Raw genomic sequence first — 24,543 nt, 5'->3', positions numbered from 1 at the left:
TGAATTTTATTTTTCTTACCTAAAAACGAAAACCAATAAAACAAAATCTATGTATGTTAATTAAAAGTGTGTTGGTGGTCAATGAGATTTTTATATGTATCAATTTATAAAAGGAAAAGAAAGTAGCATGGATGTTAACCAAATGTTGAATTGTTGATATTTACAAATTACAATAACATTATAAGTTATTTAATATAACTTTAATTGGATAATAGTTTATTTTTATCTTTGTAATAATTTTTTTTTGAAAATATATTGCTTTTGAATAAGTGATATTTTATGAGATTATTGGAATCTTCATGATTATCTTGTCTCTTACGCAACTAGCTAGTTTGATTCATTCATTAGCTCACGAGATGTCTATAATAGTTAGTTTTTCTTTTCAGTTAGAGTGAACGAAAAAAGTTAAGCTATTTCATTGTAAACAATATGTAGAAAGTGCTTTATGGATATGATTCATGTAAACATAATTCGTTAGTTTTTTTTTTTTTTTTTTTTTTTTTTAATCTGGTTGTTGGATTTTTTTTCCGTAATTCTGAGGAATATATGAAACGAAAATATTTATAGAAGTCACGTATTCACATGAATTTTCATTAATTGTATCAAGACTCTCACCATTAATGGTGATTGTCATCGATTCGGTCTTTATCGTCGTGTCTATCATCCTATGATATGTGGTCATCACCGTGTAGGCGCCCCTTCAATAGGATTTGAATATGTATGTGGCGGTAGTAGTGCGTTATGATCCAACAATGATGGCACAATTGATTTGGATCCGAACTCATAGTATGGTAGGATATCGTCATTGTTAACTTCATCATGCATGCTTAGCTCAATGGTGAGACCATGGAGAGACATGTAAGTAAAAGATTCCTACATACAACGCTAAATTTTGAATGATCTCATATAAAACTCAAAACTTTGAAATCTATACACAAGAGTCTTTTTCCATATTACAAACTCTACTCAAGGGGCTGTATGAAGAACCGATTTAACAAGAGGAAAAGTGATGGTAATGTTTTAGGCTCGACCAAGAAGTGATTTGGAGTACAATATGCATCATATGATTTGTTCAACTTTTGAATGATAAAGTCTCACTCAGAAGAACGTGAACTACATATTTACGATGCAAATATCCTTTTAGACAAATGCATTAAATCTTTTTTTCGGTTTTTTTTTGTAAGCAAATTGTATTCCGTTTGTCTATAATTTTGAGAAATGAATATGAATTTAAGAGCCTCCAAATATGTCATTAGGTAAGATCAACCGCCTATTCACATTTTTGAAAAATTGAGAATTTTGTGATTTACCTTCAAAGCAATTTTGATAAGGTTATCGAAATTTCGTATCCAAAATAGTTATCTGAAAACTATCTTCAACACGTAATTAAAAATATCAGTTTTAAAATATAACATTTTACCACAACATCAATTGAAACCAACAATTAAGGAGGTCACTTTGATATACACTCGTTTTTAGGAGATGTTTTTGTTAGTTATGTGTCAGCTCTTTATATTTGATCAATATATGTGTGTGTTTTTTTAAAAATTGATATTAAATTTTATTGAACCAAAAATAAAAGCGATGACACTAACATAAATTATTACACAGTCATTTTTGCTCCTTTAATGTTTATACAAAAATTTAAGAAAATAAATATCAATAAACAATATTTGTTTCTTTATAAAAATAATATACATCTGTCACGCCATGATCTGACACAATGAGTGGTCGTTGGAATTTTCATAATTATGAAGAATACTAGAAAAAATATATTTATAAAGGTCATGTATTCACATCAATCTTCATTAATCCTATCAAGACTCTCATCACTAACGATGATCATCGTCATCAATTCGATCTTTGACGTTGTGCCATCAGTCTATGATATGTGGTCATCACCTTGCAGCTTCCCTTCGATAGGATTTGAATTCGTACGCAGTGGTAATAGTGCATTATGATCTGACAGTGGTGGCAAGAATTAATTTGGATCCGAGTTCAGAGGAAGGTAAGATTCTGTCACTGTTAAATTCATCGTGCATGCTTAGCTTAATGGCAAGATTGTGGATGTAATCGTAAGTAAAAGATCCCTACATACAACGCTAAGTTTTGAATGATCTCATATAAGAATCAAAACTTTGAAATTATACACAAAAGTTTCTTTCCATGTTACAAATTCAACTCAACGTGGCTATATGGAGAGCAGATTTTAAAAGAGGAGAAGTGATGGTAATGTTTTAGGCTCGACCAAAAAGTTATTTGGAGTACAATATGCATCATATGATTTGCTTAACTTTTGAATGTTAAAGTCTTACTTAGGGGAACATGCACTACATATTTACGATGCAAATATCTCTTTAGACAAGTGCATTAAATCGTCTTGTCGATTAACTTTGTGAGCAAAATTGTAGTCTGTTTGTCTGGAATTATGAGAAATGAATATGAATTTAAGAGCCTCTAAAGCTGTCATTACGTAAGATCAACCACCTATTCACATTTTTTTAAAAATTGAGAATTTTGTTGTTTTGCCCTCGAAGCAATTCCGATAAGGTTATCCACATTTCATATCTAAAATAGAATCTCAACTATCTTCAACACATAATTAAAAATATCAATTTATCAATATAACATTTTACCACAACATCAACTGAAACCAACAATTAAGGATGCCATTTTGATTCACACTCATTTTAGGAGATATTTTTGATAATTATGTGTCAGCTTTTAATATTTGATAAATATGTATGTGTGTGTTTTTTTTTGAAAAAAATTGATATTAAATATTATTTAACTGGAAATAAGAGCGATGACACTATCATAAATTATTACACTATCATTTTTTTCTCCTCTAATCATATATATAAAAGTAAGGTTTTGGTCTCTCCTTATTGGTTGATTTTCATTTAATGTTTTCTAATTTTTTTATTTTTTATTTGCTTTTGATACTAAGATTTTTGTGTGTCTCCTAGTAGGTTCAATTAACCTTATGCAGTTGTAGTACTCAAGGTGTCAATCCAAATGGGATGTTGCTACCACTCAAGATGCAATCAAGAAATCACAAGTTAAGCCAATTCAATAAGAGTGTTTTTATGTCTAACAATCCTAGAGTGATCAAAATGCAAAACGGAAATTAGTCACAGAACTAGAAACGAAAATGTATGACAAGAAGCGAACAAGAATAAGTGAAACCGAAAAGATTCTAAGCATGAACAAACGAAACAGTCTCATGAATATAATATCAATCAAAAATATAAAAGTCCTAAGGATGAGAGTAATTGATGTCGGTGGAGTCTCCTAGTCTACAGAGTGTTTAACATACGATAAGCAAACTATCCCTAAACAATGAACATCACAACTTAGCTAATCCAATCTCTTGGCAAAAGCTACTCAGACTCAACCACTTCCATACCTAGCTCTCGCTAGAGAAACATGATCAAGCATGGCATGAAAAACAAGTTCATTCACGTCAACAAACATCCTAGACAACTAATCTCTTAGGCAAGGAACGTAAGTCTCTGGCACTAGATGGTCAGACATTTCATCAAACACCTTTTGGGTGTGGAAATGTCTCGAACCTAGTTCCAATTGATCAGAGAGAAACTAGTAATTCTAACACTAGTCCAGAAGAGAATCATACAAATCAAGCTTAAACACTCTACATCCTAAGATCCTCCACCTAGTCTATCCCATCCCCAAGAACTCTAGCACTACTCAGATCCGGAAATCATCACCAAAGACATAAATCCAGAAAATATTGACCAAAGCATAATAAGATAGACAAGAATGAGATGAACAACTTTGCAGAAGAAATCAAATGCAAAAACTAAACGGATTAAAAGATATCTGGATACAAAGTCTCAAATGTTTTAGGTGGCTAGGTAGAATCTTAAGAACAAAACGAGAATAAAAGATAAGATGTCCTAAACCAAGACTTAACAAAATGTATATATAGTAAAAACGTGTGAATCCCTAAAACTTAAAACGACAAGATAGAGCGTCGGTTCGGGAGTCTCCTTAAGCGTGTCAGACGGAGCGTCTTCCTGGCATGTGTGATTTCGTCCGTGTGCGTCCAGTGGCTCGATTGGTGTGAGTAGGAGTGGGTCGAGCGGTGCGAGTGAAAATGGCTTGAGCATGGTCGGTGAAAGTGGCTCGAGCGTGGTCGGTGAAAGTGGCTCGAGCGTGGTGTATATGCATCTACTAAAACAATGATAACTCTTGAACCACACCTCCGATTGGCTTGAAATAAATGGAATTGGAAAGATGACTCAATTCTCTACAACTGTGGTGAAGACGTCAAAAGCTGAATCCCTAGACCGGTGGCTCGAGTGATGGCTCGATTGTGGAGGTTGAGAGTGGCTCGATTGTGGCCGCTGAGAGTAGCTCGATCGTCTGCGTCTCCGACGTCTCCTAAACACCTGAAATACTTCGAAATGCACAATGCATGCAAGGATGATGCAAAAACTTCCTAAATATACAAAGTGTATAAAAGAGGTTTTAAAATGATGCAATACGACTAGTTATCCTAGCTAAATGCATGACAAATACATGCTAAGGAGATGCAAAATATAGACATATCAACTCCCCCAAACTTATTCTTTGCTTGCCCTCAAGCAAACAATCAAGAACAAAGCATGGGAGAGAGGTGTAAGATCAACCGCCTATTCACATTTTTAAAAATTTGAGAATTTTGTTGTTTTGCCCTCGAAGCAATTCCGATAAGGTTATCTAAAATTCATATCTAAAACAGTAATCCGAAATCTATCTTTAACACATAATTAAAAATATCAATTTAGAAATATAAACCACAACATCAACTGAAACTAACAATTAAGGATTTCATTTTGATTCACACTCATTTTGATTCACACTAATAATTATGTGTGAGCTCTTAATATTTGATCAACATGTGTGTGTTTTTAAAAAAAATATATTAAATATTATTGAACTCGAAATAAGAGTGATGACACTAGCATAAATTATTACACTATCATTTTTTCTACAATTTTTTAAAAAATAAATATCAACAAACAAGATTTGTTTCTTTATAAAAACTATATACATTTTTCACGGCATAATCTGACACAGCGAGTGGTCGTTAAATTTTTTTCGTAATTATGAAGAATACTTGAAAGAAAAATACTTATAAAGGTCATGTATTCACATGAATCTTTATTAATTTCTATCAAAACTCTCATCATTAACGATGATCGTCATCAATTCGGTCTATGTCATCGTGCCATCAGTCTATGATATATGGTCGTCACCTTGTAGCATCCCTTCGAAAAGATTTGAATCTGTACGTTGTGGTAACAGCGCATTCGATTCCGACAAAGGTGGCAAGATTGATTTGCATCCGAGTTCAGAGGATGGTAGGATTTTTTCACTGTTAACTTCATCGTGCATGCTTAGCTTAATGGAGAGACCGTGGACATACTTGTAAGTAAAAGTTCCCTACATACGACGCAAAGTTTTGAATGATCTCATATCAGAATCAAAACTTTGAAATTATATACAAAAGTTTCTTTCCATGTAACAAACTCAACTCAACGTGGCTATATGGAGAGCCGATTTAAAAAGAGGAGAAGTGATGGTAATGTTTTAGGCTCGACCAAAAAGTTATTTAGAGTACAATATGCATCATATGATTTGCTTGACTTTTGAATGTTAACGTCTTACTTATGGGAACATGCACTACATATTTACGATGCAAATATCTCTTTAGACAAGTGCATTAAATCATTTTGTCGATTATCTTTGTGAGCAAATTGTATTTCGTTTGTCTGAAATTATGAGAAATGAATATGAATTTAAGAGCCTCCAAAGATGTCATAACGTAAGATCAACCGCCTATTCACATTTTTAAAAATTTAAGAATTTTGTTGTTTTGCCCTTGAAGCAATTCCGATAAAGTTATCCAAATTTTGTATCTAAAATAGTAATCCAAAAACTATCTTCAACACGTAATTAAAAATATCAATTTATCAATATAACATTTTACCACAACATCAACTGAAACCAACAATTAAGGATGTCATTTTGATTCACACTCGATTTAGGAGATGTTTTTGTTAATTATGTGTCAGCTCTTAATATTTGTGTGTTTTTCTTGAAAAAAAAAATTGATATTAAATATTATTGAACTGGACATAAGAGCGATGACAATAGTATAAATTATTACACTACTATTTTTCCTCCTTTAATGTTATACAAAGTTTAAGAAAATAAATATCAACAAACAAGATTTGTTTTTTTATATAAAAACTATATACATTTGTCACGCCATAATCTGACACAACGAGTGGTCGTCTAAATTTTTCATAATTATGAAAAATACTTGAAAGAAAAATACTTATAAAAGCCCTGTATTTACATAAATCTTCATTAATCTTACCAAGACTCTCATCACTAACGGTGATCGTCATCAATTTGGTCTTTGTCGTTGTGTCAGCAGTGTATGATATGTGATCGTCACCTTGTAGTGTTCTTTGGGATGATTTGAATTCATACGTGGTTGTAATAGTGCATTATGATCTGACAGTGGTGGCAAGAATTAATTTGGATCCGAGGTTAGAGGATGGTAGAATTCTGTCATTGTTAACTTCATCGTGCATGCTTAGCTCAGTGGCGAGATCGTAGACATACTTGTAAGTAAAAGATCTCTACATATGACGCTAAATTTTGAATGATCTCAAATAAGAATCAAAACTTTGAAATTATACACAAAAGTCTCTTTCCATGTTATAAACTCTACTCAACGTGGCTATATGGAGAGCCGATTTAACAAGAGGAGAAGTGATGATAATGTTTTAGGCTCGACCAATAAGTGATTTGGAGTAAAATATGCATCACATGTTTTGCTTAACTTTTGAATGTTAAAGTCTTACTTAGGGGAACATGCACTACATATTTACGATGCAAATATCACTTTAGACAAGTGCATTAAATCGTTTTGTCGATTATCTTTGTGAGCAAATTCTAGTCCGTTTGTCTGAAATTTTGAGAAATGAATATGAATTTAAGAGCTTCCAAAAGATTTCATTACGTAAGATCCACCGCATATTCACATTTTTAAAAAATTAAGAATTTTGTTGTTTTGCCCTCGAAGCAATTCCGATAAGGTTATCCAAATTTCATATCTAAAATAGTAATCCAAAAACTATCTTCAACACTTAATTAAAAATATCAATATAGAAATATAATATTTTACCACAACATCAACTTAAACAGTTAAGGATGTCATTTTGATTCACACTCGTTTTAGGAGAAGTTTTTGTTAATTATGTGTCACCTCTTAATATTTGATCAATATGTGTGTGTGTTTTTTTTAAAAAATTGATATTAGATATTATTGAACTGGAAATAAGAGTGATGACACCAACATAAATTATTACACTATCGTTTTTTCTCCTCTAATGCTATACAAAATTTTAAAAAATAAATAACAACAAACAAGATTTGTTTCTTTTTAAAACCTATATTCATTTTTCATGCAATAATTTGACATAACGAGTGGTCGTTAAATATTTTTTCGTTATTATAAAGAATACTTGAAAGAAAAATACTTATAAAGGTCATGTATTCACATGAATCTTCATTAATCCTATCAAGACTCTCATCACTAATGGTGATCGTCATCAGTTTGGTATTTGTTGTCGTGCCATCAGTCTATGATATGTGTTCGTCACCTTGTAGCGTTCCTTCGATAGGATTTGAATCTGTGTGCGGTGGTAACAGTGCATTCAGATCCGACAGTTTTGGCAAGATTGATTTGGATCCGACTTCAGAGGATGGTAGGATTCTGTCACTGTTAACTTCATCATGCATGCTTAGTTTAATAGCGAGATCGTGGACATACTTGTAAGTTAAAGATCCCTAAATACGATACTAAATTTTGAATGATCTCATATAAGAATCAAAACTTTAAAATTATACACAAAAGTCTCTTTCCATATTACAAACTCAACTCAACATGGCTATATGGAGAGAGGATTTAACAAGAGGAGAAGTGATGGTAATGTTTTAGGCTCCACCAAAAAGTTATTTGGAGTAAAATATGCATCATATGATTTGCTTAACTTTTGAATGTTAAAGTCTTACTTAGGAGAACATGCACTACATATTTACGATGCAAATATCTTTTTAGACAAGTGCATTAAATCGTTTTGTCGATTATCTTTGTGAGCAAATTCTAGTCCGTTTGTCTGAAATTTTGAGAAATGAATATAAATTTAAGAGCCTCCAAAAAATATCATTAAGTACGATCAACAACCTATTCACTTTTTAAATTTTTTTGAGAATTTTGTTGTTTTGGTCTCGAAGCAATTCCGATAAGGTTATCCAAATTTTGTATCTAAAATAGTAATCCGAAAACTACCTTCAACACGTAATTAAAAATATCAATTTATAAATATAACATTTTACCACAACATCAATTGAAACCAACAACTAAGGATGTCATTTCTATTCACCCTCATTTTAGGAAATGTTTTGTTAATTATGTGACAGCTCTTAATATTTGATCAATATGTGTCTGTATGTTTTTTTAAAAAAAATTAATATTAAATATTATTGAAATGGAAATAAGAGCAATGATACTAGCATAAATTATTATACTATCATTTTTGCTCTTCTAGTGTTATACAAATTTAAGAAAATAAATATCGGAGGTCAAAAAAATAAAAATAAATAAATATCAACAAGCAAGATTTATTTCTTTATAAAAACTACATATCTTTCCCCATTTTGTTGATGATTCTTCTTTCCTTAAGATTTTTTTCCTTTTTTTTAAACAAATGCTACCGTTGTTAAAAAAAAACTTTTACCAAATCACAATTGTTCTTTACCTGAAATGAAAATATGCCCTTTCCCACCTTTGTTGTAAAAACATTAGATAAAATAAATTTTAAATTAAATAAATATCATTTCTTTTTAAAAGAAGATTTTTATAAATGAATTAATACATACATAATGTACTAATGTACCAAAGCATATCAAAATCTATCCAAAACTTGGATTTCTTGGTTGACGTGGCCCAACCAAAATCTCAAGTTCTCTGCGGATGACGAACCATCCCCATATCTCTCTTTTTTAATCAAACCACGGTTACATAAAATTCGTGATTCATGAAGTTTGCTTTCTTGTCGTTTTATTTCACCTCAATTTTTTTTTTTTTTAAAATAAGTCTCCATCTTTTAACAGTTCTTCTTCAACTCTCCACCACCATTGTCACCAGCACCATTTAACATACACTTTTGTTTTTAGTGGATTCTTCTCCTAAAGTGCGTTTTATGCTATATTGTTTTCACTGTTCTTGATAACATAAGTTTTCCTAAATTATATTCTCTATAAAAATCGTTACTTACATCCCCAAAGTATTCAACTTTTTTTTTTTTCTTTCTGAGGTTCAGAAAAAGAAAAAAGTCACCTTTTTTCTAATGGCTTCATCTGCATTTGCTTTTCCTTCTTACATAATAACCAAAGGTGTTTCAACTGATTCTTGCAAATCAACTCCTTTGTGTTCTTCTTCTCGATCTTTGGTTACAGATCTTTCATCGCCATGTCTGAGACCCAACAACAACAACAACAACAATTCCCATGTAAGTTGACTTCTCTCTTCTCTTCTTCTCTGCTTCATCGCATCGGTGAAAGTATACTTTAGGAACTGTGAGATTTTTGTAGCTACCCATTTGGTGAATTCTAGAATTAAATAATGGGTTTACTTTGTTTTTGTCTAAAGTCAAACACATTGAACTCCTTTTTTATATGTTAGTTTTGTTGAGATTTCAAGAAAAGTATTGTGAAATTAGACTCTTTTAGCTCTGAGTTATAGGAACTGATTATAGAAAACGACAGCTTTTGTTCTTATATTTATTGTTGTGACTTGGGGGGTTTGTGTTGTGTACACTTTACAGTCAAACAGAAAGGCAAAAGTGTATGCTTCACTTGCAGAGAAGGGTGAGTATTATTCAAACAGACCACCAACTCCATTACTTGACACAATCAACTACCCAATCCACATGAAAAATCTTTCTGTCAAGGTAAAAACTTAAAGCTTTGGTCCATTTGTTTTAGCTTTCTTACAAAATTTTGTCTCAAATTGATAGGATTTGTGGTTGGTACTTTTATGCAGGAACTGAAACAACTATCTGATGAGCTTAGATCAGATGTGATCTTCAATGTGTCTAAAACCGGTGGACATTTGGGGTCAAGTCTTGGTGTTGTGGAGCTTACAGTGGCTCTTCATTACATTTTCAACACTCCACAGGACAAGATTCTTTGGGATGTTGGTCACCAGTCTTATCCTCACAAGATTCTTACAGGGAGAAGAGGAAAGATGCCGACAATGAGGCAAACCAATGGTCTCTCCGGTTTCACCAAGCGAGGAGAGAGTGAACATGATTGCTTTGGTACAGGACACAGTTCAACCACAATTTCTGCTGGCCTAGGTAATCCAATCAATCAATTCCTTTTAGTGTCTTTGCCTTGTCTTGCTTTGTCTAGACAGTAAACAGTAACAAGAAAACAAAACTTGGGTTTACAGGAATGGCGGTAGGAAGGGATTTAAAGGGTAATAACAACAATGTAGTTGCTGTGATTGGTGATGGTGCGATGACGGCAGGGCAGGCTTACGAAGCCATGAACAATGCAGGGTATCTAGACTCCGATATGATTGTGATTCTCAATGACAACAAGCAAGTCTCATTACCTACTGCTACTTTGGATGGACCAAGTCCACCTGTTGGAGCATTGAGTAGTGCTCTTAGTCGCTTACAGTCTAACCCGGCTCTCAGGGAATTGAGAGAAGTCGCAAAGGCAAGTTTTATTTTTTCCTTTTCTTTTTTTGGATGGCTAAGAGTCCTTAACCTTATGTAGTTGATAAGGATGTTTAGCTTTTGTTGTGTATAGGGTGTGACAAAGCAAATAGGTGGCCCGATGCACCAATTGGCTGCTAAGGTAGATGAGTATGCTAGAGGAATGATAAGCGGAACTGGATCATCACTGTTTGAAGAGCTAGGTCTTTACTATATTGGTCCAGTTGATGGGCACAACATAGACGATATGGTAGCTATTCTCAAAGAAGTTAAGAGTGCAAGAACTACAGGACCAGTACTTATTCATGTCGTGACAGAGAAAGGTCGCGGTTATCCTTACGCAGAGAGAGCTGATGACAAATACCATGGTAAGTGGACTTAAATATGGATAACATTCTTCTATAGTTCTTAAGAAATGCAGTTTATATTGATTATTTTTTCTTTCAGGTGTTGTGAAATTCGATCCAGCGACTGGTAAACAGTTCAAAACTACTAATAAGACACAGTCTTACACAACTTACTTTGCGGAGGCATTAGTTGCGGAAGCAGAGGTAGACAAAGATGTGGTTGCAATTCATGCAGCCATGGGAGGTGGGACTGGGTTAAATCTCTTCCAACGTCGCTTCCCAACAAGATGTTTTGATGTTGGGATAGCAGAACAACATGCAGTTACTTTTGCTGCGGGTTTAGCTTGTGAAGGTCTTAAGCCCTTCTGTGCAATATATTCGTCTTTCATGCAGCGTGCTTATGACCAGGCAAGTTCAAACATCTTAAACTATTTTACTTATTAATGAAACTTTCTAAGAAAACTAATAGAGAGTATATGGATGGTGGCCTTCTCTGTATAGGTTGTACATGATGTCGATTTGCAAAAGTTACCGGTGAGATTTGCGATGGATAGAGCTGGACTTGTTGGAGCTGATGGTCCAACACATTGTGGAGCTTTTGATGTGACATTTATGGCTTGCCTTCCTAACATGATAGTGATGGCTCCATCAGATGAAGCAGATCTTTTTAACATGGTTGCAACTGCTGCTGCGATTGATGATCGTCCTTCTTGTTTCCGTTACCCTAGAGGTAACGGTATTGGCGTTGCATTACCTCCAGGAAACAAAGGTGTTCCCATTGAGGTATAACTTAAAATCTGATCTTCTCATATTATTTTTCTTTCTTCCTTAACCATCTTGGTCATAAAAACAAACTCTTTGGGGATATTTCAGATTGGGAGAGGTAGAATTTTAAAGGAAGGAGAGAGGGTTGCGCTGTTAGGTTATGGCTCAGCAGTTCAGAGCTGTTTAGGAGCAGCCATAATGCTCGAAGAACGTGGATTAAACGTAACTGTAGCAGATGCAAGGTTTTGCAAGCCATTGGACCGGGCTCTCATTCGCAGCTTAGCTAAGTCGCACGAGGTGCTGATTACAGTTGAAGAAGGTTCGATTGGAGGGTTTGGATCGCATGTTGTTCAGTTCCTTGCTCTCGATGGTCTTCTTGATGGGAAACTCAAGGTTACTTACTTACTTACATCTATATGTTCTGTCTTTTCAAAATCTTTTGTTTCTAATTTGCAAACTTTGTATACAGTGGAGACCAATGGTACTGCCGGATCGGTACATCGACCACGGTGCACCAGCTGATCAACTAGCTGAAGCTGGACTCATGCCATCTCACATCGCAGCAACCGCACTTAGCTTAATCGGTGCACCAAGGCAAGCTCTGTTCTGAGAGTAGGAGTCTGTGGCTAAAACATATATACGAACATTCTAAATGCAACCGAAGGTTTATTCTAAGTACTACTGATCAAGGTTCCCGCCGAAAAGAAGTAGCAGAAAAAGTCCTTTAGCAACTGAGATGATTAAGAAAAAAGCAAAGGCAAGGTTGTATGGTTGTGTAAAAAATTAGTGTTATGGTAAAATTGGTATTTTTATTTTTGTAATTTTGTTTAGGGGTGTGATGAAGATCGAGTTGTACAATCATCTAACATGCATCTTGTAAAAATCATTTACATTTCTTTGTGTATCTTCATTTAACCTTTGTGTGAGATGTCCGGTACGAGTGATTCGAACGCACCAATTCGCTGACCTGGAATTTTTTCCCGTTTACTTTCTTTAACAAAAGCTCCAACTCCCAAGACCAAGCCTCTAAGTCAAGGCATGGAAAGGCGCTATATGAGAAAGATCTATCTTTTCACCAAAATAAAGAAAGAGTTATCTATCTTGTTAATTACTCCCTGAAAACAATTTACTTTTCTGTTTTACCTTTCATTAACACATCATTTCATTTGTTTTAACTTTTAAGTAATTAAAAAGCTAAAAATAAAAGATAAAACTGAAAATTTGATTGATAAAATTGCATCGTAAATACAAAATGACAAAAAACAAAAATTTAACTCTAGAACGACAAGTAAAAAAAACTGGAGAGAATAAAAAAAGAAAGATACTATAGAAATTATGTTCTTGTCTAATACTCTTTATGATTCGAATTAGTTTTCATTATAGATTATTTGTTTCACACAGATTAAAAAATGGATAAATTTACATTATATCATTGTTTGACAATTAAAATTCTAAAGTATTTGATATTTTATTTGTATAGTAAATAGCGAATGAGATATTTTTTCTATTAAAAATGACATAGGAAAACGAAAATGATAACTAAATTGAAACAAAATAAATAAATCTAAAATGACAACTATTTTGAAATGGAGATCGAGTACTTCATTTTTTTTAACATTTCATATTCTTTAAATAAGATGATTAAGACTATGTTTTTTTTATAATAAAGATCAATTTATGCAATTTTTACTTTGTAATGTGTCTATAGTCTATATCAAACAAACTTAACTGAATTGAATTGAATTATAAAAAAAGACACCACATAGCACCTTAAATATGCTCTTATCCCTCTTTCATTGAAAACTGTTTATTTTAGGATTATTATTTTTGCTTCATAAAGATGAATGTAATCAATTTTCTATATTACTTTATCTTTACCACAAAAACATACTATAATGTAAATCTTAATTAAATTGATAAGCTCAAACAATAGAATAAAGATTGAATTGATAAGAAAATTAATTTATTAATATATTTGAATAATTTAAAACAATCAACTTAAAAAAAAAAAAAACACAGCCAATATACTTGGTTAATAATATATGTGATATTATAGTTCATGCAATGCAATATACTTGGTATTTTTTCTCGAAAATGATATGAAACTTGATGCCACAAAACCTGTAAAAAGGTCTATTTTGACGTAACTACACATTACGAAATAGTACATTTGGCGTTGGGATTTTCATCTCTGAACATCATCAGAAACTTCTCCAATTCTTTACGCTCATCACCCTTCTTCTCACTTTTGACCACAATCTCCACGTCTTCACATGTTACTTTCTTGAGTTTTTTCAACAACTTCTCCTCGTTAAAACTTCCAGTGACCACAATCTTTTGGTTCTTAGTATCCGTCACACTTGATGCAACTCCTAATAATCAATCATACATTACACAAACCAATTATTACAACATGGATGCAATCATATATACTTAAAACTAGATATTAATTATTCTACCTTGTTTGACCAAAAAAAAAAAATAAAAAATAAAAAATTATTCTACCTTTGAATTTGGGTATGGTTTCAGTCATAATTTTCTTACATCCGTCACAGTTATCCGGTATCATGAATGCGACATCCCTAACAGTAGAACATATCGAAGAAGAGTGACTAAGAGAACTTTTCATAAACATGGTTTTAACTTTTAGGAATATAAACTACGCTGACCTGTTAGGAGTAGGACCATTTGCGGGTGAAAGCTGTAAGCAAGACAAACCCATCTTTTTTTATATAACTTTGTTAGCCACCAAACAAACAAATTAAGATGGATCCCTTTATCGACAGCCTAAAACACTTTATTATATACACACACATTCACACAAATGCAGAACACATAGACACGACAGACAATATTTTTTTGAAGAAGTGCAAAAAAAACAAAAATACATAATAGATTATCCAATCATTGATCAATACCATATATGCTTTTCTAGGTGTATAAATATTATAGCTAATTTATATACACATTTTTTTTAAATAGGGAAACATATCTTATAAAAATGTAATTACATATTATTTTATAAGTGTTAAACAAGCATTTTATCAATAAATTAAATTTTCAGATATCTTTGAAAATTTTTTATCAAACATTTCTCAATTTAATTTTGTATTTTAGTTATAAAATATTCTTATATTCTAACTTTCTTAGTTCGTAGGCTTTCTTGTTTGTTTTTTTTCTATTACTTGTGAATATTATTTAATTCATTTTTTGGTTTTAATATTTCTATATATATCTTATTATATAAAGCTTGATGTCAAAGTTACTCATTAAAATAAAAAAAAAAGTTACTCATTAACAAATTCGTGACACATGTGAATTGTATCATTCAAATGTTGACACATGTCATTTCTAAATTTATTAAAAAATTTAAAAATAAAAATGTAAAAATTCAAAACCTACCATAAAAAAGTTTTATATAACAGTAAAATAGAGAAAAGAAAACCTAATGTTATTTAAAATCTAATTATAAGATAAATGACATATATATATATATATCATAAAATTTGAAATTATAATATTGTTAACTTATTTTAATTTTAAGTTGCTAATTTTACAAGAAAAAAGATTACATTTTATATAAGATAAAAAATGATTGTCAAAATTATACAATTAATTACTATTTCTAAAAAATTTAAATACTCACCTTTACATAAAGAAAAATATTGTTAAAGTAAAAAAATAAAAAATAAAAATAGATTGTCACATAATTTTTCACCAATCAAATAATTTATTCAAAAAGACTGCTATTGTAATATAGAAGATAGGAGTATGTAAAATTAATGTATGCATTTTTGTAACTATAAAAATTTTAAAGTGAAGAGACATATAATAAGTTATTTAATGTGTTCATAACGACAATTTGTTGGAAGTAGTAAAGACTAAAGAGTATATTTTAACAGTAAAATATATTTGTGTATACAAATATACTTTTAGTGGTATGTAGATAGTAGATTTGTAAATGAATATACATTAGTGTATTATAACAAAAAAAAACTATTTTTTTTAACTAAAAGTTTATCTTTTTACTTTTATACATTGTTTTTACTTATGAAAAGAATTAAATATATATTCTTTGTTAAATTTAATTTAATTTTAATAACTTTGAACTCATCTACAACTATTTTCTTTAACTAAAAGTGTATAAATTAATTTTTTTCAACCAAACAATAAATTAAAAGGAAATTCTTCGGTTAGTGGTCCAAGCCGGAGGAAAGGAGTTTACAAAAGAAACTTCAGAGATAATAGAACACAAAGCACGGGCAAGACAAACCTCCTTAGTATTTGACGCACGCAGGATCCAAGAGATGGAGAATAGTGAGAAGGACTCCAACGAGTTAAAATCATCGAGCATGTTGGAGAAAGACGGCCAATATTCAGGAGACTGCACCATCGTGAGTAACTCAGCACAATCAGTCTTGAAACGTTGACAAGCGATCCATGCAGTACATATCCGCTCCATGGCCCACAACAACTTTGGTCAAATTTTTTTTATTATTTTGTTAATTTGACCAACCAATGACAGACTGACACATATAAGATCCTAAACGATTCTAAAAATGCTTAACTTAGAATCGATTTTATCATTATTAATGTATTTTAATTTATTTTTAATCATAAGCATTTCTTAACAATCGCTTAATAACCACCGTTGAACTTTGCTCTAACAAATGTATTAATCTTTTAGTTTATATCTTATTAGTATTAAAATATCAATATATATGTACATAAAGATGTCTTAACCGATAAAGATGCTCTTAACGAACAAGTGTTTAAAAACAAATGTGTTCTTAAGCTTATATTTGTTATTCTCTGATCCTTTTATTAATGTGAAGTAAATTGGATTTCTTGATAGGATCACCAAACCCATGTTATCTAGCTTAATTACATCTAGATTGAACCGTTCAACCATGTCATTGTAACACTGGTAACTGGTAAGTGAGCTTTGTTAAGGAATCGGAGTTCTCTTGACGAGGTCAGGAATTTCCTAATTATCAGATTGCTCTTTATTTGAATGGTACTAGACATGTCTCCCTAATGCGATGTTGTCACAACTCACATGCATGTCTCTTACGTAACCATTGAATGGTGTTTTGATTGGGTAAAGTCTGCGTGCATGCCATGCAGTTTGGTTTTGGATAGTGTGCATTTGCATTTAATACTTGTTTGGGTTAAAGATCGTCCTTTAGATTTAGGAGATCCGTCATTAATACTTATATGGGCGCTACTTCAATAACATAAGTATATTGGTCTTTTGGACCAGCGGTAAAAATATGTGAACACGATCCTAATTTGGATAACTTGATGGATAAAGTCACATGTTACGACTCAATAGTGTAGTGTGGGTGCGTTATTCGTCAATGCAGGTTAATTTGACTGAGTGTTTAGAAGACCATAATTTAGCAACATCCCTCCAACAAAACTCTTGATCTCTGATCAAGATTCGAGCAATAATTAGGATGATTAAAGTAAAAAACAGTAAGTACAAATGTGCATGTAAACCTACATTTTGGTCTTTCTTAATATGACGATAATATTAGAATTCGGGTCAATGGGTTGATTACTTGATTGTATTTTTTTTACGGTAATATTGTAAAAACAAGAAACCACCTCTTTTGTGCCGGTACTCGTTAGAAATCTCTGGCGATCTTTAACTCATATGCTTCTTGGAAATGACTATTTGACGAATTGGAGTCAACTAGTCATTACGCTCTACTGTTCCAGCTTGCCTCGACTTAATCTATTTCTCATTTAGTATGTATATATTTCAAACAATATCCTTTAGCATGTTTGGCGTGAGAGGGATGTTAGGAGACATAGAGATATACATATATTCACCATATCAAGCTGATTGATAAGAACGTGTGCAGTTGACTTAGTTCTATTCAAAAGAGGGAGACAATGATCGTACTCGGACGGTCTCCAATCGTTTGCCACAAGATCCTAAACGCAATAAAGAACATCTTCGGCTTCTGTTCAAAACCTCTCTATTGTAATCTCTAAATTTCAGCAAAACCAAATACATTAACTCATTGTATAATAAAAAATATTTGGGTTGAATACAGTTTAACATTCATTCAAAAAAAAATATGATATAATGGTAAAGTATACTTTGTCCAAAAAATGATATAACCATGTAATTCCAAAACTCATATATCTGATTTCAAAATAAATGAAATTTTGAAATAACATTTGAATTTATAAATCAAAGAACCAATAATTATGACACATTATTTGAGTTTACAGACCTTTTTAATAATAGCAAGATGAATCAAATATTAAAATATGTCTCAAGATGGATATAATGTATTACAATGCCAAGTTTTTTATGGTGGATACTTGTTGCGAATACCTTACGCAATACAACATCCGTTAGAATATGCGTTACTATACATCATATATTTAGTTTGACATGCATATCTCTACTCATATCAGCTTCTTCTTTTTCCCCTGCGGCGATTTTGGATTCTTCATCCTTCTTTTTATCCATCTTTTTCTTGAGTTTTTTCAACATTTTCTCTTGATCAAAACTACCAGTAACCACAACCTTTTGACTTTCAACATCGACCACACATGTTTCAACCCCTAATTAAAACCATTCAAAATATAAATTATTTCAATATAAAATAGTATTTTTAATCAAGTTTATATATCTAAAATGGTGGATAAAGTAAATGGCATACCTTCGAATTTGGAAATAACTTTTTCGACCTCATATTTGTCATTTAGGAATGGTATCTTGAACTCGACTTCCATTACACTACTACAAAATAATTGTAAAGAGTTAAGATACATCTAGTATCCTAAAAATCAACAAAAAAAAAAAAGCGAGAACGATTAGATAGTAATCTACCTTGTCTCAGGTTTATCATCATTTTTCTCGTTTTCAAGATTTTCTTGTTGTTTTGGAACTAAAGAAGATGTTTCATTCTTCTCTAGAACTAGTTCATGTTCATCATCTATCTGGACTTTATCAGATTCATCATCGTCCGTCTGAACTGCATCGGATTTCTTAGTCATCACCAAAATTTCTGCATTTTTACCAGTTTTTTTCTTGATAGTCTTCAAGATCCTCTCCAAATCAAAAGCACCAGCAACCATAATCTTTTGGTTACGCATATCCGTTAGACATTCTTCAACTCCTAATAATACATTAATTATAAAATATTATTGATGCATATACATATATATATGTACTGTATCGTCATCAAATAAATATGAATATATATATATATTCATATTGAATAAATAAATAATTAAAATTCTTGCCTTTTAGTTTGCTAACAACTTTTCTGAGTTTTTTTGCGCAATTTTCACAATGCATCCCAATCTTCAGTTCAGCATCCATAGTATAACTAAATGATTTTTCAAGAGGAAAAAAAATGTGGCATCGTAAGAAAACTATAACAACATAAATAAATGATATATATATATATATATGTTATTCTTACTCATCAGGGATGCTTCTTCGTGACCACTTCCACCACCACCAACCCATCACAATCAAGTTCTAAATAACAAAGACTAGTTTACAGTCTTCTCCCCGTAAGATATATCTTATGAAGCCTAACACATTTCAAATATAATATTGAAGAGAAGAGAATTTAGACACATAATCAAAATGATCACTCAATTTATAAAATCTGCATATAAAGAACTTTCTTAGTACAGATGTTAAAAATTAAAAGTGAAGGAAATTAATTAATTTCGTATCTTTATATTTAATGTATATGTATCCAACTCTTGCATTATAAATTAATAGTTTTTTTTTTTGGTTTTTTCCTTAAGTTTGACTTTAAAATAAATTAATTTCCATTTTTTTTAGAAATAAAAATCTCAAAAACCTAAATATATACTATTGTATTTTACTGTGTTAAGTTCTAAAGTAGTTTTAAGGCAAAACATCTTAATTTAACAATATATTATTCTGAATTTCCTTATCATATATGAACAATGTAGACACGTGTAAACCCCATTAAAAATATTGACAAGTGTAATGTAAAGACTATTATTTGTCTTGTCTAATAAAAGCCTATCATTTTACAATTAATTGTAAGAAAATAATTATATATTTACTAGTTTATTAAATGATTGAAAGTAATGAACTGATATTTTAGCTCTGAAACTGAGTTAACTAACTATAATTATTGAATGCCGTAGGAAGTAGACACTCAATGGCTATGTGGACAAATCTGGACTGGTATCCCCCTTGACAAGCCTTATTTAAACAAAATCAGATTCTTGTGTTTAAAAATACTATATCATTGGCATACTATCTTACTATACGTGATATCTTAAAGTAAAATTTTCCCAACTAAAACAGCTTAGAAGCCAAACTTCAACTAAATTTAACTTTGGTGTAGATGAGCTAGATCGACCACCGGAACGATTGGAATCTGATCCTGCTCGATTAGCATTACATCATCTTCGTTTTCTGCCAGTAATGTACTAGGAAGTGATCGCCTTGGATAACTTGAAGAAAATAGCAGTGTGCCACTAATACCTAAACAAATTGCCTACATGATGAGCGGTAATCGAGCATCGTTAAAGGACAATTGATGCGATACCACCAAACTACCACAACAAATAACAAAAGTATGAGTGCATGCCTTTTATGAAATTTAAATAATAAACAAAAAACAAACTTAAATACCTCGAATTCGTGATCTCTTCTTATTTGTATGTATCCATGTCCATCACTATGCCTTAGAAGTAGGATAGGATACATAAACAGTCTAGCAGCCTGGTTGGCTTGAACAATCTCATGCACAAGTAATGCATCTTGAGTCATTAACAAGTATAACACTTGGCTTCTAGATAGTCTGTTTTCAGCTGAATGTTGTCTGATGTCCTATTTGTCAAATAAAGAAATGGTAAAATAAATCAGAGAAAACATATATAACAATTTCAAATTCCAAAATCAAGCATAGAGAATACATAGCATTTTGAATTCCAAAATCGAGACATATATGACAATTTCAATTCCAAAATCAATCAAACAGTTGACAAAATAATAAATCTTAGTCGCATTAAATTTGATTTGCAGTAAAAAATATGAATATCCATTGTCTTGCAAAAATTAATATACATGACAATAAATACGATCAAGCGTTACCATTTATGGTTTAAGCAGTAAGAAATATATACCACAATAATACTGAAATCATATACTTGGTTGGCGATCCGTGATCGGCTATCCACTGACCAACGTCTACGGAGCTGGGGACAAACTCAATCATGTCCGCTGTGTGGTGAGCGAAATGAGACTAGGGATCATCTCTTCTTTTTTTGCCCGTATACGTTTTCTCTTTGCTCATCTTTGAGTGCACCCCTCCTCCAACGTCGCCCAAACCCAGATTGGGCAATAACTTTGCGGACTCTCACTCGCCAAGCCTCCCCTGCTATTGAAGCTGCTCTCCTCCGCCTGCTCTTCCAAACAAGCATATATTTAGTATGGAGGGAGCGGTATGGATGTATCCATAATACGAGCCGCCGCAGCTACCAGTCCTAAGAGCATTTTCATCCCACATACTTGATAGGGGGTCAGAAAAATTAAAAAAAAAATAAAAAAATGAGAAAAAGGTGGAGAGATAAGAAAATAGTGTCTCTGCCCAAATCAAATAAGACACTGGGTCTCTTGCTGTTTTCTTTTCATTAGTTGGATAAATTAAAAAATAATTAAATAATTAAAGTTAATTAAAATATTATTAATTCATTCTTTTGACACCCAAATGGATGGATGACCGGTGGCATTGCCCTTATAGATATGATCGCAGACGAGGTGAGAGGTCACAATTTGAAAAGCCTTCACCGACTCCAAAACGCAACCAGCCCTCTCTTGGACCGCTGGAACGGTTTTTTTAGTCACTAAGTCTGTTTTTTTTTTTTTTTTTCTATGGTTAAAAAGACACGTTTATGCTCTGTTTTGAACAACTTTTAACCTTTTGTAAATATTTTTTCTTTTTGTCGATTAATAAATCTAACATTTCAACAAAAAAAAAACAAAAAAAAAAAGAAATATTCCTATGCTTAAAAAACTCTTGAAGATAATATTATAAAGTTTGACAGTTTTACGAGGTCCTATGAAGAGTCAATGACTTAAAAAGATGAAATTATGATACTTGTGTGTACGTAAGAAGATTATACAAATTAAACGTTTGAGAAGCTTTACTTGCTGATGTTGTTGATTATATAAAGCTCAGCTTGATGGTTGAGTTCAAGATGAAGTGTCTTGGACTAGCTACAAGAATCCAAGGGATAGACATTGTCAGGGCAAAGGATAAAGGAACATCCTAAAGTTGTCGTACCTAGACAGATGTCTTGAGAACCTTCATTGGGATTGGATCAAAACTTGTCATTTCAGATTTCACACACATGTTTGGACAGGCTACTTCAAATGAGTGAACTGGTCTTGTTAAGAAAACATTAATAAATCTTAGATGTACGTTATGTTAATGTTGAAAGTTAAAGCTCGTCAACATCGGGCATTTGGTCTAGTGGTATGATTCTCGCTTAGGGTGCGAGAGGTCCCGAGTTCAATTCTCGGAATGCCCCATTCTTTTTTCTCTTTTTTTTTTTGTTACTTATCACATTTTCTCTCAGGCATATCATCGAACAACTTATGGGCGTACAGTAGACACCAACATTGTATACCAAAGAAGAGCTTTTTCTTGATGATCCTATGAAAAAGATGAGTTCGTATGAGATTAGACATGCGAATCTGATCTGGGCACAAGCCGTCTTCGATGTTCATGGGCTACAAAAAGAAGAAATCACCGAGAAGTTGACATTTTTGTCTGTTCGGTTAACTTTGTCTCTTTTTATTTGGTTGTTGTTTAAGACTTTTAAGTCAACTTCAAGAAGTAATTTTTTATGTGGTGGGTCACAATCATCATCATCGTCATCTCCTTCACATCCGTAACTAGTCATATGGTAACGTGTACTCCTTAGAAACGCAATATCTCTACAGATATTGAAGAAAGTTGCGAAGTTTGTTTTTAAAAAAAAGTATGAATTCGATTCAATTATCTTGTAGCTCTGTTCCTCATGATATAATCCTGAAGATCGGCTCTTCTCTTCAGGTTTTTGCTAAATTTCTCTATGTGAACTTGATTCTGAGGCTAGTTCTTGATAAAAAAATTGTGTCTTTGTATGATGATTAGGTGATTGATCTTTGTGCACTCAGTAGCTGTTCTAGTTTTTGGAGAGAGCTTTGTGGTTCTGATGTCTTATGGGAACCTCTGTTTCGAAAAAGATGGCCTTTGTTGTGCACATTTGATTCAGACAGTAGTCAGTTTCCTCAACCTCAACACGCTGGAACCACCAATGAGGAAAATTCCCAGGTATCAAAAATGAGACATTTCCATAGATTCTTGTTTCTTACAAATTCAAGTCTCGAGTTGTTTTAGATTTTGGTCAGTTTGTAGTCTGATGGTGTGAGTTTGTTTGTTTGTTGTAGAATTGAATTCTGTTTGAGTTGTGACTTGGATAAATTGGGAGCTTGTTATAACCTCATGAATTGGTATATGCTTGCTAGTGTAGATTGTTTAGTTGATATATTTAACAATTGCTCAGTACTGGAGGATGGTGATGTGATATAGAAAGGGGTTTCTTTTATAATTTATACTATGTGCTATGATTGAATTTGACACAGTGATGATCATCTACATAGCTCAGGATAATGGAAACTTGTAGGTAGAGTATGCTAGTTTTCTAATTTGGCCATTTTGGGGTTGTTTTTGTTGCTTCTGTTGTTGTGGTGGTGAGAGACTGAAACTCTCTCTAACTTTGAATACGATGAGGTCGATAATGGGTTTATAAGTACTGTAAACTCTAAAACATTTTTGTAGGAATGGAGAAGATTTTACGTGGTGCAGCATAAGGAAATGGCATCAAGAGCTTCCGAGGTGATTACATATGTGACTAAATGGCCTGTTACGTTGTCTCTAGAGGGCGGCCAATATCTGCACGCGGTTGAAACAATGAGCTCGATGAGGTTAGGATTCCAAGATGTGGAGTTATTTATCTTCAAACCAAACTTGAGTGTGCTGCTAAACCTCATTGGACTCATCTACTGCATACAACACCTGAAACCGCTGGTTAGTTGTTTATTCCAAAAGAAACCAAACTTTCCCTTTCCAGCTTCTTAACCATTATTAATCTACAGCGGGAGCAAATCTTGGATGCGCTAAGGAGATATGGAATCTCAGAGCAGCTAGTTTGGGTGAAATGGTTGACGTTAGGTCGATGGTCAGGTGGGAGACGAATGAGAGACGAAATCGTATCACGTCAGGTCTCTCTAGTGGATGTTGTAACAGGGAAAGAAGAAACCGTTCTAAAAGTGCTTCAGCGAGGAGTTGTTCACGAAGTTCTTCGTGTTTGTATCTCAACCATGGATCTTGCTTGCGCCCCTTGCACCAGTAGCACCATCAGAAACTACTAAACCTTTTCAAATTACACATTTGTTACAAGTCTAATTAATTGTGTTTATAGCCAGTGTGATAAACAAACACATGTAAACTATATTGATTGAAACTTCAAAACTTATTATGTAAATAATGAAATAATAAACGTGAATTACCATTTTTCACGAAACGTATATTGGGCCTTAAGTTATTACG

General features: G+C 32.5%; 4 protein-coding genes and 1 non-coding gene across 7 annotated transcripts; 3 read left to right on the top strand and 2 right to left on the bottom strand.

The window, feature by feature from the left end:
• The first annotated feature begins 8,974 nt into the window (after positions 1–8,974).
• LOC104723599 (1-deoxy-D-xylulose-5-phosphate synthase, chloroplastic) lies at positions 8,975–12,849 on the top strand. Its single transcript, XM_010441984.3, has 9 exons — positions 8,975–9,596; positions 9,912–10,037; positions 10,130–10,445; positions 10,541–10,812; positions 10,906–11,179; positions 11,259–11,566; positions 11,660–11,941; positions 12,032–12,316; positions 12,393–12,849. The coding sequence occupies exons 1-9, from the start codon at positions 9,435–9,437 to the stop codon at positions 12,531–12,533; spliced, it is 2,166 nt and encodes a 721-aa protein (XP_010440286.2). The 5' UTR covers positions 8,975–9,434; the 3' UTR covers positions 12,534–12,849.
• A 1,015-nt stretch (positions 12,850–13,864) lies between these two features.
• On the bottom strand, positions 13,865–14,776 carry LOC104728045 (heavy metal-associated isoprenylated plant protein 19-like). The gene is made up of 3 exons (XM_087472018.1): positions 14,593–14,776; positions 14,429–14,505; positions 13,865–14,295 (listed from the first exon to the last, which is right to left on the bottom strand). The coding sequence occupies exons 1-3, from the start codon at positions 14,643–14,645 to the stop codon at positions 14,078–14,080; spliced, it is 348 nt and encodes a 115-aa protein (XP_087328144.1). The 5' UTR covers positions 14,646–14,776; the 3' UTR covers positions 13,865–14,077.
• A 3,325-nt stretch (positions 14,777–18,101) lies between these two features.
• On the bottom strand, positions 18,102–19,651 carry LOC104723598 (heavy metal-associated isoprenylated plant protein 17-like). Of its 2 annotated transcripts, none has more exons than XM_019232506.2 (5): positions 19,375–19,651; positions 19,193–19,278; positions 18,777–19,065; positions 18,607–18,686; positions 18,102–18,508 (listed from the first exon to the last, which is right to left on the bottom strand). In XM_019232506.2, the coding sequence occupies exons 1-5, from the start codon at positions 19,419–19,421 to the stop codon at positions 18,318–18,320; spliced, it is 693 nt and encodes a 230-aa protein (XP_019088051.2). In that variant the 5' UTR covers positions 19,422–19,651; the 3' UTR covers positions 18,102–18,317. The 2 variants fall into 2 exon arrangements, with proteins under 2 accessions (XP_019088051.2, XP_087328143.1); XM_087472017.1 differs by having other exon boundaries at positions 18,607–18,683; positions 19,375–19,616.
• A 2,694-nt stretch (positions 19,652–22,345) lies between these two features.
• On the top strand, positions 22,346–24,517 carry LOC104723597 (uncharacterized). Of its 2 annotated transcripts, none has more exons than XM_010441981.3 (4): positions 22,346–23,004; positions 23,086–23,265; positions 23,773–24,021; positions 24,090–24,517. In XM_010441981.3, the coding sequence occupies exons 1-4, from the start codon at positions 22,933–22,935 to the stop codon at positions 24,363–24,365; spliced, it is 777 nt and encodes a 258-aa protein (XP_010440283.2). In that variant the 5' UTR covers positions 22,346–22,932; the 3' UTR covers positions 24,366–24,517. The 2 variants fall into 2 exon arrangements, with proteins under 2 accessions (XP_010440283.2, XP_087328142.1); XM_087472016.1 differs by having other exon boundaries at positions 22,513–23,004; positions 23,773–23,918.
• On the top strand, positions 22,406–22,477 carry TRNAP-AGG (transfer RNA proline (anticodon AGG)). The gene has a single exon. It is a non-coding gene; the product is annotated as a tRNA-Pro (tRNA).
• Positions 24,518–24,543: the final 26 nt, after the last annotated feature.

Source organism: Camelina sativa, chromosome 11 (assembly GCF_030686135.1).
Source record: "Camelina sativa cultivar CO46 ecotype springtype chromosome 11, ASM3068613v1".
NCBI classification, from domain to species: Eukaryota; Viridiplantae; Streptophyta; class Magnoliopsida; order Brassicales; family Brassicaceae; genus Camelina; species Camelina sativa.
Note: the sequence above shows the minus strand (reverse complement) of the source record. Positions and strands in the feature narration are given on the sequence as shown.

Excerpts from the sequence above, each read along its gene's own strand:
- LOC104723599 (XM_010441984.3), top strand. The coding sequence starts at position 9,435 with ATGGCTTCATCTGCATTTGCTTTTCCTTCTTACATAATAACCAAAGGT. Across the intron at positions 10,813-10,905 it reads AATTGAGAGAAGTCGCAAAG|GGTGTGACAAAGCAAATAGG; the intron begins GCAAGTTTTATT and ends TGTTGTGTATAG. Across the intron at positions 11,180-11,258 it reads AGCTGATGACAAATACCATG|GTGTTGTGAAATTCGATCCA; the intron begins GTAAGTGGACTT and ends TTTTTCTTTCAG.
- LOC104728045 (XM_087472018.1), bottom strand. The coding sequence starts at position 14,645 with ATGGGTTTGTCTTGCTTACAGCTTTCACCCGCAAATGGTCCTACTCCT. Across the intron at positions 14,506-14,592 it reads AATGGTCCTACTCCTAACAG|GGATGTCGCATTCATGATAC; the intron begins GTCAGCGTAGTT and ends TTCTACTGTTAG. Across the intron at positions 14,296-14,428 it reads AACCATACCCAAATTCAAAG|GAGTTGCATCAAGTGTGACG; the intron begins GTAGAATAATTT and ends ATTGATTATTAG.
- LOC104723598 (XM_019232506.2), bottom strand. The coding sequence starts at position 19,421 with ATGGGTTGGTGGTGGTGGAAGTGGTCACGAAGAAGCATCCCTGATGA. Across the intron at positions 19,066-19,192 it reads AGTTGTTAGCAAACTAAAAG|GAGTTGAAGAATGTCTAACG; the intron begins GCAAGAATTTTA and ends ATGTATTATTAG. Across the intron at positions 18,509-18,606 it reads AGTTATTTCCAAATTCGAAG|GGGTTGAAACATGTGTGGTC; the intron begins GTATGCCATTTA and ends GGTTTTAATTAG.
- LOC104723597 (XM_010441981.3), top strand. The coding sequence starts at position 22,933 with ATGAATTCGATTCAATTATCTTGTAGCTCTGTTCCTCATGATATAATC. Across the intron at positions 23,266-23,772 it reads CCAATGAGGAAAATTCCCAG|GAATGGAGAAGATTTTACGT; the intron begins GTATCAAAAATG and ends ACATTTTTGTAG. Across the intron at positions 24,022-24,089 it reads TACAACACCTGAAACCGCTG|CGGGAGCAAATCTTGGATGC; the intron begins GTTAGTTGTTTA and ends ATTAATCTACAG.